The sequence below is a fragment of the Notechis scutatus genome, chromosome 15, assembly GCF_049901735.1.
Source record: "Notechis scutatus isolate UNSWTSFEM ecotype Mainland chromosome 15, rNotScu1.2, whole genome shotgun sequence".
Taxonomy (NCBI): Eukaryota; Metazoa; Chordata; class Lepidosauria; order Squamata; family Elapidae; genus Notechis; species Notechis scutatus.
The window spans coordinates 8277660-8288156 of NC_142023.1; the positions used below are offsets into that span (position 1 = coordinate 8277660).

Consider the following 10497-nt stretch of genomic DNA (forward strand, 5'->3'; position numbering starts at 1 on the left):
TTCCCACCCACTCCAGGTAACCACATCACACCCCTTTATTTAGATGGGCATGTGTTTGCCAGCCAGCCGCGACTTGTTCCCCCGACAATACCTCAGCAACAAAGCTACCAACAGGCAAGTCACTGCTTTGCGTGTGTGTGTGTGTGTGTGTGAGTGTGTGAATATGTCCTGTGTGAAGACCTGCACCAATCAACTTTTGGTGATGTTTTGAGAAAAGTTTCAACTGTACTCTTATTTTAACTCAAAAACCCAAAAGGAATCTGGAATTCTAGCAGGTGTAGGAAACGTTGGTTGAAGTTTGCGGGGGGGAAAGGGCCCTTTAAGCATATGGCCTTTGATGTGTGGACTTCAGCACCCAGAATCCCTCAACCCGGATGGCCACGGCGGAGAATTCTGGGAGTTGAAAGGCCACTTCCCTAGGCGTGGACTCTTCCAGTGCCCTGAATTCCTCAACCCACGTAGAATTCTGGGTCGAAGTCCATCCCTCCCACGTTGGCCGTGAGGATGAGACCTTCCTACTTCGATCTCACCCTCCGGTGTTTTTGTTCTTTCCTTCTTTTAGGCAGCTGCCGCTCAGCAGATTCCACTCTCCCTCCACACTTCATTGCAAGCCCAAGCTCAGCTCGGATTGAGGGGCGGCCTTCCAGTGTCCCAGTCCCAGGAGATCTATAGCTCCATCCCTCCCTTCAGGTAACAGGAAGAGTGACCTATTCAGTGGCCCAGATTCAGCACCAAAGTCACCATTCCTCCTCCTCCTCCTCCTCTCCTTCATATCCTCCTCTTCCTCTCCTCCTCTTTTTCCTTCTTCCTTCTTTTTCTCCTCTTCCTCCCCCCACCTCTCCCTCCTCCTTCCTCCCTCCACTGGTAATGAAATGTTTGCAAGAAAGCCACCAAGCTCAGAGAGTATCACGGACCCCATAGTCCTCCTCTTGTTCTTCTTCCTCCTCCTCTTCTGCTTCTCCTCTTCTCCTTCTCCTCTCTTCCTCCTCTCCTTCGCCTCTTCCTCTTCTCCTCCTCTTCTCCTCTCCTTCACCTCCTCCTCTCCTCCTCCTCCTTCTCTTCCTCCTCCTCTCCTCTTCTTCCTTCTTCCTTCTTTTTTTCTCCTCCTCCTCCTCCCTCCTCCTCCTCCTCCTCCTCCTCCTCCTCCTCCTCCTCCTCCTCCTCCTCCTCCTCCTCCTCCCCCCACCTCTCCCTCCTCCTCCTTCCTCCCTCCACTGGTAATGAAATGTTTGCAAGAAAGCCGCCAAGCTCAGAGAGTACCACGGACCCCGTAGTCCTCCTCCTATTCTTCTTCCTCCTCCACCTTGTGCTCTGCTGCTTTTCACCCCTGATACGCTGCTTTTTTCTCCCTTCAAGGTCTCAGGTCTACATGCACCCCAGCTTATCCCAGCCCAGCACGATGGTCCTGACAGGAGGCACAGCGTTGAAGGCGCCCTACTCCGCCTTCCCAGGGATGCAGCCTTTGGAGATGGTGAAAACGCAGTCAGGCACCCCCTACCAGCCCGTCAACGGCAGCCAAGCTCTGGTTTACGAGGGTCAGATCAACCAGGCTTCCCAAATGATGGACTCGCAGCTTCAGCAGGTCTGGTCGAATCCCGCGGTGGCGGCTGTTTCCCTCAGCCTTTCGATTTAAGCAGAGGTCGGGCCAGGTCTGGAGTAGAGCAGCAGTAGTAGCAACCAGTCCAGTACTTCTCAGCCTCAGCAAAGATTGAGATTGTGGACTTCCACTCCCAGAATTCCCCCGGTCCAGCATGCTTTAAGAAGGGTGGACTTCCACTCCCAGGATTCCTTTTGGCAAAGTAGATTGGCCCTCCCCCCCTCTTCATTCTGACCCTCCTTCATATTCAAAATAAGATAATATATATTACTGAAAAACCCCTAATTGCCACCCATCAAGCGTCTCTTCCTTGCTTATCTACCCACAGCTAACGATGTCAATTCCGGGGTCCCAGCTGCCGATGGCCCGTTACGGATCTGGCCAGCAGCCTCTCTTATTATCCCAGTCCATGCACCTGTCCCAAGCTCAGAACCTCCCCGTTGGGGCCCCACGCAGGATCCTCTCCCCCAACTCCCAGGGGTCTGCTCTGGTTGCAAACAGAGAGGTAAGAAGTAATTCTCAGTGTGTGTGTGTGTGTGTGGCACCTGTGTGTGAGTGCGCATCTTTCAAAAATGTTTATTTTTTTAAAAAACCTTTTGAACCGTGTGTGACACCATATATGTGTGTGTGTGTGTGTGTGTGTGTTTTCTGAGGTTTTCGCGGGTATTTGTATGTGGATCTTTGGTTATTGGGTTTCTCCAGCGTAGAATTGGAAGTATCTAAGCGTTCGATGAAGTCTCATTCATCATCTTCAGGCTTGTGTCTTCAGCATTACTCCGGGAAGCACAAAGCTGAAGACACAAGCCTGAAGATGATGAATGAGACTTCATCGGAACGTCGCCTAGATACTTCCAATTCTACGCGGGAGAAAACCCGAATAACCAAAGATCCACATATATGTGTGTATGTGTATTTATATCCCAAATATCTCTTTAACTTCCCCTTTTCTGCAAGATTAAATAATTTAGCTGTTTCTCTCTCTCCCCTCATTTTCATCTTCTAGTCTTCTCACATGGAAATCAAAGGATTCTCCTTTGCAGACACTAAACAGAACATCATTTCTGGTGGACCCATTCCGTCTTCTCACACTTACAGGTGAAAAAAATATATAATATCAATGCTTAGATTTATTGGACCGGGGCGAAGACGGCGGGGTTCCTGGTTCTTAGAGAAAGTGGTTGGCTCCCTCAGGTTGGCTATTTATATAAACACCGGAAACAGACAAAAATATCTGTAGTTGAACTGTGGGGACCATGGCACTCTCTGAGCTTGATGGTTTTTCTTGCAGACATTTCATTAGGTAACATCATCAGTGATACAGCAACATTAGCACTGATGATGTTTACCTGGTTGGGTCATGAAACACCTACCAAAAAACCCACCAAGCTCAGAGGGCACCAAGGAGTTTCAGTTTTCACAGCAGCAACCAGCTTTAGTACAGAACAGTTGAGCTAAGCCACGCCCAGGCTCCTTGCTGTCTCCTTGCTCACGTGGCAAATACTGTTTCAGTTTCCAAACAGCCCTCAACCCTCTTCACACACTAGCCAGATGAACTACTGATGGATGCTGGTAGTCAGAGGCAGAATTGCCCCTCCTCCCCCCTTTATTTTCCTCCCTAAAAACAAAGCCCAACCACATAGTGTCGTAGCGAAGCACAGGTACCGAGCTAGTAAAAATAAAATAAAACGGAGTCTATGAACAGCTGGGCGTTATCTTGAGAACTTGATGTTAAATTATGTTGGGAATTAAATGCATGGAGAATTAGAGATTGGCTTGCTTTTCGCACCAAGCCGGTGCCACGGAATCAATTCTTGACTTGGAACGATGGTTTGTGTTGCGCTGTTTGTTGTCTTCCCCCGCTACCGCCCTCTCCTTCCTCTTTTCCCAGGCCCAGTTCTGCCAGCCCCAGCGGGAAGTCCTCTGGATCGGCCGTCGGCATGAGCTCTGTCCAAAGGCATTACATTCAACAGGTAACCTGGACACGGGCTCCAGACACTTAAGGAGTGTCCTTAAGAGGTGGCTCCATCAGCTCCCTCCTCGAGAACCGAACTTGCAACATCAGAGCTGGTTTCCCCGCCAGGAGAAGCGAGGTGATAACAGGAGGAGGAGGAGGAGGGTGACTTAGGCCATGGTCCTCTTGGTCTCCTGGGGCGATTCTGGGACATGAGAACCTCCTGGGTGTTGCAGGGTCCAGGACTTCTCCTGTCCTTCTCCATCCCGCCCCCCTGCGAAGCGAAGGATTGTGGAGACGACCTTAGGAAAGGAATGGATGACCTTGGAGAGAAGAGGAAGAAGGCCTTGAAAGGGAGATGAATGGCAACCGTCCTGGGAACAGGGAGAAGGAAACTCAGGATAATCTTGCCCTGATTGTGTCTTTCCTTCTTCTCTCTCCCTTCTTTCCTTCATTCCCTTTCTCTTCTTTCCCCTTTTCTCTTTTCCCTCCTCTCCCTTCCCCTTTCTCTCTTCTTCCTCCTTCTCTTTCCGTTTCTCTTTGTTCTCCCTTCACTTACCTGCCTTTTCCCTTTCTCTCCTCTTTTCCTCTCTCTTTTCCTTTCCCTTCCTCTCCCTCTCCTATCTTTTCCTCCTCTCTCCCTTTTCCTCTCCTCTCTTTTCCTTTCCTCTCCCTCTTTTCCTCCTCTCCCTTCCCCTCCTCTTTCCTTTCCTTTCCTTTCCTTTCCTCTCCTCCTCCCCCCCTCCTCCGCTCTCTCTCTTTTTTCCTTTCCTTTCCTCTCCTCTCTTTTCCTTTCCTTTCTCTCTTTTCTCTTTTCCTTTCCTTCCTCTCCTCTCTTTTCCTCTCCTCTCCCTTCCCTTCCCTTCGCTATTCTCCTCTTCCTTCTTCCCTTCCCCCATCTTCTTCTCTCCCTTCTTCTCCCTTCCTCCTCCTTTCTTCCTCCTCTGACCGACAGGCAAAACAGCGAGTGGATGAGAACAAAGGCCTGGGAGCCGGGAAACTGCAGGAGGCTCCTTCCGCTGGTCCGATGAAGGCAGTTCGCACAGGCGCCATCAAGCCTCAAGCTGTCAAAGTGGAGGAGAGCAAGGCCTGAGGCTCTGGGGGGAGAAAAAACCCTGCCCCCCCCCACTCCAAGGTTGCCCTCCAGTCCTCCTGCTGGAGAGAATGAGAGGCAGGCTTTGCAACCCACGCCCTTCCCCTAGACAGCCTCCCTTTGGGGGTGGGGGGAGAGCTGGAGGCTCCCAGATGCTTTACGCTGAGAGGTTTTCTCCTGCTGCTGTGGGTTCTTTTTTTTTTTTTTTCCCCTTTCCTTTCCATCCTTGGCCCTGCTTGTTTTTTTAAAAGAACACCGATGACCATCGAGGTTCAGCAGCATCCAAAGTCTCCTTTTGAATTCGTGGATTCTGTCGTGGCTACAGTCATTTTTTGTCCATTCGTTTTCTCCACCTGAAAGTAGCAGAAAGCATTAAGGAGTTAAGCTTTTCCCGTGGCACAGTGGAAATGCTAGATTATCTGTTGTACGTCCTTCCTTCCTTCCTTCCTTCCTTCCTTCCTTCCTTCCTTCCTTCCTTCCTTCCTTCCTTCCTTCCATTCCTTCCTTCCTTCCTTCCTTCCTTCCTTCCTTCTTCCATTCCTTTCCTTCCTTCTTCCACTCTTCTTTTCCTTCTTCCTTCCTTCCTTCCTTCCTTCTTCCACTCTTCTTTTCCTTCTTCCTTCCTTCTTCCATTCTTTTCTTTCCTTCCTTCCTTCCTTCCTTCTTCCACTTTTCCTCCTCCTTCTTCCACTCTTCTTTTCCTTCTTCCTTCCCTGTCTTCATTTCTCCTTCCTTCCTTCCTCCTTTCCTTCCTTCTTCCACTCTTCTTTTCCTTCTTCCTTCCTTCCTTCTTCCACTCTTCTTTTCCTTCTTCCTTCCATTCTTTTCCTTCCTTCTTCCACTTTTCCTCCTTTCTTCTTCCACTCTTCTTTTCCTGCTTCCTTCCCTGTCTACTTTTCATTTCTCCCTCCTTCCTTCCTTCCTTCCTTCCTTCCTTCCTTCCTTCCTTCCTTCCTTCCTTCCTTCCTTCCTTCCTTCCCTGTCTACTTTTCCTTCCTTCCTCCCTCCCTCCTTCCTTCCTTCCTTCCTTCCTTCCTTCCTTCCTTCCTTCCCTGTCTACTTTTCCTTCCTCCCTCCCTCCTCCTTCCTTCCTTCCTTCCTTCCTTCCTTCCTTCCTTCCTTCCTTCCTTCCTTCCTTCCTTCCTCCTCCCTCCCTCCCTCCCTCCCTCCCTCCCTCCCTCTCTTTCCTTCCTCCCTCTCCGCCCTCCTTTCTTCTCCCCTTTCCTCCTCTTCCTCTTCCTTTGTACAATAACAGCTTCCTTCTCCTTTCTCTGAGCCCATCAGGGTTTTTAATCTCCAACCCCCAGGGACACTGTATCCTTCATTTCGTAGCTGAACTTCTCCATGTTCCGACCTCAAGGCCTTTCCCTTCTCCTTCCCTTTTGCGCTAAAGACACGAGCTTTAGAAATCAACCAAGATACAAAAGAGGTCAGATCAGCTCTTTCCCCATTGCCTCGTTCCCAAATCCCCAACCCTTGGCAGTCATTTTGAGAGAGACCACCAAGAATCTTCCCAAATCTGCCCTCCCCAAACCGGATTTATTTTCGTGACTTTTTTTAGACAAGGAGTATGGAAACGTAAACTTCTCAAGTTGGTTTTTTTTTTTTAAACAGCCTCTGCTAAATCCGCTGCTTTGTCCAGAAAAGTGATTTATTTTTTTTCAATCTTGAAGCGGTGTGGACTTCAACTCCCAGAGTCCTTCTCTCCCAAAGCAGGCTTTTTCAGCATGAATTCTGGGAGTTGAAGTCTGCGTATCTTAAAGCAGGCCAGCTGGGGGATTATGGGAGTTGAAGTCCACACATCTTAAAGTGGCTGAGGTTGAGAATTCCTGGCATATTTGATTGTGGTTCGAAGTTGGGAAAAGAGGCGGCTTTCCCTTCTTCCCGTTTTCCTTCTGCTGTCCCTGCCATCCTCCTCCCTCAGTTCATCCTTACTCTATTCCTTCCTTTGCTTTGGCTAATTCTGTCTTTCTTTCTAAGCTCTCTTTCACCCCTTCCATCCTGTTTCGCATCCGGCAGTCCAGTTTCTGCAAAAACAGAGCAGAAAGTGTCTCTTGGTAACTAACCAGGGCAGGAAAAAACAGGCTTTTGTTTTTAATCCCTGCAAAGATCATTTAAAAATAAATAAACAAACGACCATAGCGTGCAGGGAGCTTTTGACATTTTTTTTTCTTCTCTCCCTTTTCCAAGCCTGATAGCGAAAAATGACAAAACACCTTTTTCCATTGTTGGAAAAATCGATTAGTAGGGGAGTTCCACATATGTTTTTTTTTTTTAAAAAAAAAGGTAGAAAAAATGCAGGAGTCATCATCAGTAAGTCTAAACTCTTCCCAATGACCACAGTTTGGTCACAACTCACATATGGCTGAGAGTTAGAGCAATTTAAAAAAAAAATTGCAATCTGCTGCTTTTAGCTAAAGTGTCCAACCAACTTCTTGGTTGGCAGCTCCAAAGACCACATTTTGGGGAGGGGGAAAAAAAAAAAACAGAATGCAAAAACTTCAGTAGCAGGCAGGCTTGGACTCAGTGCTGTCGAAAAGAGGCAATTTTGAATTTTGAATTCTGGTAGCTGTCAAAATAGACTTTTTAGTGTTTGTTATTTCCGTGAGAGCTTTGCAATAACGTTGGCTTTGTCGGCATGCATTTGAGATCCCTTCCCTACCATTCCCAGAGGTTTAAAATCGAGGGGCTTTTCAACAAAATAGAGATTGCTGGGATTGAAATTTGGGGTGGGACAGAGCTCTCCTTGTAGTCATTTTAGTCATTTGGAGTTTAGTAATTCTTCGATATTTGTCTTTGGAACTCTGCCAAAATTTTCATCCATTTTTAACCGTTTTACTCCCTATAACTCTCCCCACTTTTTTTTTTTTTCGCTTCCTTCTATGCCTCAGCTTGAAAAATATTGCAAGCTGCAGAATTTCTCACACAAAGCACCTCGAAAACATTTTGATTTGACCCAGTCAGTTCCGTGTAAAAAAAATTAACAAATTTGCAATCTTGGCGTAATTGTGCTTTGCTTTTCCTTTAATTTTTTCCTTCCTCTGTGCAAAGATTAACAAATTTGCAATCCTGTTCTTTAGTGGCGTAATTGCTTTGCGCCCTGGGTGAGTTTTTATTTTTCTATTTGTTTTCTTTGTCTGGCCGAATTTTTGGCATTTTGTCTTTCAAGTTGTGAGGCAGCTAGACTGATTGTTAGATGCAAAAGAGCACCGTAAACCTGTTGGGAATTTAAATCAGAACTGTTTTTTTCCACTCCAGCAAAATTAAAAACAAAACAAAACACTAGAATTTATTTATACATATTTGATGTTGTAGCTGAAAAGAATTAAATACTTCACTGATCTATTTATATAATGTCTGGATTTATTCTGCACAGGTCAGGTCAAGAAAGAGTCCATAGATTTTTCTATTTTATCAAAACTCGCCTTTTAAGCGTAGCCTTTTTAAGTTTTGGCTAAATCTTCTCGCTTTATTTTTGTCTGCTGGAACCAAAACTCGGCGGCACACAATAACGTGATGTTCTTGAAAGAAAACCAAACCCATCTCTGTTTCCTTCACTACAAATTCAACAATTGTTTGTGTTTCGGGTAAGGAACACGTGTGAGCCTTGAGATGCAAGCAAAAGGTTTTCAGACCTCATATCTTGAGTGCAGCCAACTGAAGTGTCAGTGAGAAGAAAAGGGGGGCAATTCTGCACAAGCAATTTTCTCCTGCGTGAACTGTGTAAACGCCGAAGGTTGGATATTGGCAAAGAGTGTGGGTTTTTTTTTTCTCCCACCGAAAAGAAATCGGATTGCTTTCCAAGATTGCGCCTGTCAAATTCATATCTGCACACGATATTTGGGAGAAAAGAAAAGAAAAATCAGAACATCAGTCTGTTTATAAACCAGAAACAAGCTAATAAGCGCTTCTTTTTGATCATTATTTTTCCCCCAAAGTGGTTTTAAAGCACCTTTTTCAGCTGCAGTTGTGTTTTTGTTCAGCTACAGATGCCTGTAAATAGAATTTTAATCCTGCATTTCACCACTTCCTCTCTTGCATTTTGAGGCTGGCCTATTTTTTTCCCCCTTGTAAAAACTCCTAAAATTGTTCTTTAAAGTGAAGGTGTAAAAGAGGGGGAGGCTAAAGTTTTAAAAGATAAACTGACACACATTTGTAGATCATAGTTAACCTAGATCTATCTTTTCCCTTCTTGCCTTCTGCAAAAAGACCCTCCATTTTCCTGGGTCCTCTTTTATTTTTTTCAGAGAGTCAGATGGAAAAGACCCATCAGCTTAAAGTTTATCGTTAGCCACAAGACCTTTTTCTTGCATGCCATTTTAAATCTCCCCGCTCCTTTCCTTTGTGTCTTTTAGCCTTCGGTGTGATGCAAAAATTCTCTTTCCGTGTCACTTCAAAGTATGACAGGCAGATTATATTTTTCATTTAATTAGTCTTCATCCGATTGGAAGCTGATTCAAAGCGCTTGGCTTTAATTTGTCCCGTGGCTTCTAACGAGCATTTTTCGCCAGAGATGTCGGACTGAAAATTGTGGGTATCGTAAGCGCTAATCTTAACACAACACTTGGTCGTCGACACAAGGCTGAACTGCTTAAAAGTCAGTCGAGGATGATTAAAAGAAGCTGAATAAGATGTTCATAGCAAAAATTCCTTCTCTCGTCCTGTATAAATCACATTCTTTTTTATTTTAAAGATGGTATTGTACCTGTTCATGTTTTAATCTTGCAAACCTGTACAGTAAACACTTTCTGTTTGTTCGTTTGTTTTGTTTTGGGCGGGGTGGAGGGGCTTTTCCTGTGTTTTGTCTTTTCATGTAGAGCAGATATTTGAAAGGGCAAACGGTGAATAAATTTGCAGACACACAAACACGTTTTAAATCTTTTGGGAGAACTGCCCAGGCCGATAAAACGAGAGTTCTTGTTTGCCCTTGTATGGGGTTGCTTTTCTTTTTGGGGGTGTTTTTTTTTTCCCCGTTTTCGTTTTTTCCAGTTTATATGGTTTCTCCTTTCAAATATGTGATTGTATTAGCTCTTTCCATACGAAAGAATTATCCTTATTTAAATTAAAAATAAATAAATGAAAAGTAAAAGCGAGGCGGTTTTGCGTTGTGCTTGGCCCAGTTTTGCAGAATGCAGCTTGGAGAGACGGCAGTGAAAAATGTGCCTTTGCTGTTGCGAAAAAGATCACATTGTATAGCTAAACGTCTAGAGATTCTCAAATCATCCAGGTTTGTTGTCCCCAAGGTGCTTTTTCAGGAGGCAACTGGATTTTCTGTTTTTGTTGTTGTTTTGCCTCCTGAAAAAAACACATTTGGGACAAGCATAATCTGGATGACTGAGGAATCTACAGTCTTTTAGCTGTACAATTTGGGATGAACGCCTTTTGAATGGTGTGAGAGTAGAGATGGATTTCCAGAAGAAAACATTGCAGACTGCAGGAACCATTTGCACCACTCGGGTGACCCTGAGGACACAGACAAACCTCCAAGGCGCCTCAACGACTCTAAAAGGATGCAAATGACCAGCTGTCTGCAAGGAATATAAATCCTTCCGCTATCCTGGCAGAGCTGAAGAAGCTTCTCAGATGAGAAAAGTCTTCAAAAGAAAAAGTCCAGTTACCTCCCCAAAAAGCATCTATCCAACTGCCCCTCTGAAATTCAACAATTTGCATTCACCCTTGTGAGATTTTGTTTACCCTGTTGCCAATCATTGATGCAAGTAATGCAATTAGCAATTTGTTCGTGTCAAAGCAAGATTTCACTAGGGTGAATGTGATACCTGCACAAGAAATAAATAATTTCAAAATAAATTTCATTAGGGTCACTTTATGAGGTGGGCATTTGCTCAGCTGCGAATT

At 45.5% G+C, this 10497-nt stretch overlaps 1 protein-coding gene and 1 long non-coding RNA gene across 10 annotated transcripts in view; one reads left to right on the forward strand and one right to left on the reverse strand.

Annotated features, from left to right (window-relative positions):
* PRRC2B (proline rich coiled-coil 2B) overlaps positions 1 to 9734 on the forward strand; it is a 39748-nt gene extending 30014 nt beyond the window's left edge. For 8 of the 9 annotated variants that reach the window (XM_087944354.1, XM_087944359.1, XM_087944358.1 and 5 more), the window contains exons 26-32: positions 17 to 118; positions 567 to 690; positions 1357 to 1582; positions 1926 to 2102; positions 2601 to 2692; positions 3486 to 3567; positions 4504 to 5080. In XM_087944354.1, the coding sequence (XP_087800480.1) occupies positions 17 to 118; positions 567 to 690; positions 1357 to 1582; positions 1926 to 2102; positions 2601 to 2692; positions 3486 to 3567; positions 4504 to 4641 (941 nt within the window). In that variant the 3' untranslated portion in view covers positions 4642 to 5080. Of the gene's footprint in view, positions 1 to 16; positions 119 to 566; positions 691 to 1356; positions 1583 to 1925; positions 2103 to 2600; positions 2693 to 3485; positions 3568 to 4503; positions 5081 to 8017 lie in introns of those variants that run through there. The other variant, XM_087944362.1, reaches the window with a different exon arrangement.
* On the reverse strand, positions 5178 to 5367 carry LOC148129471 (uncharacterized). The gene is made up of 2 exons (XR_015745453.1): positions 5312 to 5367; positions 5178 to 5260 (listed from the first exon to the last, which is right to left on the reverse strand). It is a non-coding gene; the product is annotated as an uncharacterized LOC148129471 (long non-coding RNA).
* Positions 9735 to 10497: the final 763 nt, after the last annotated feature.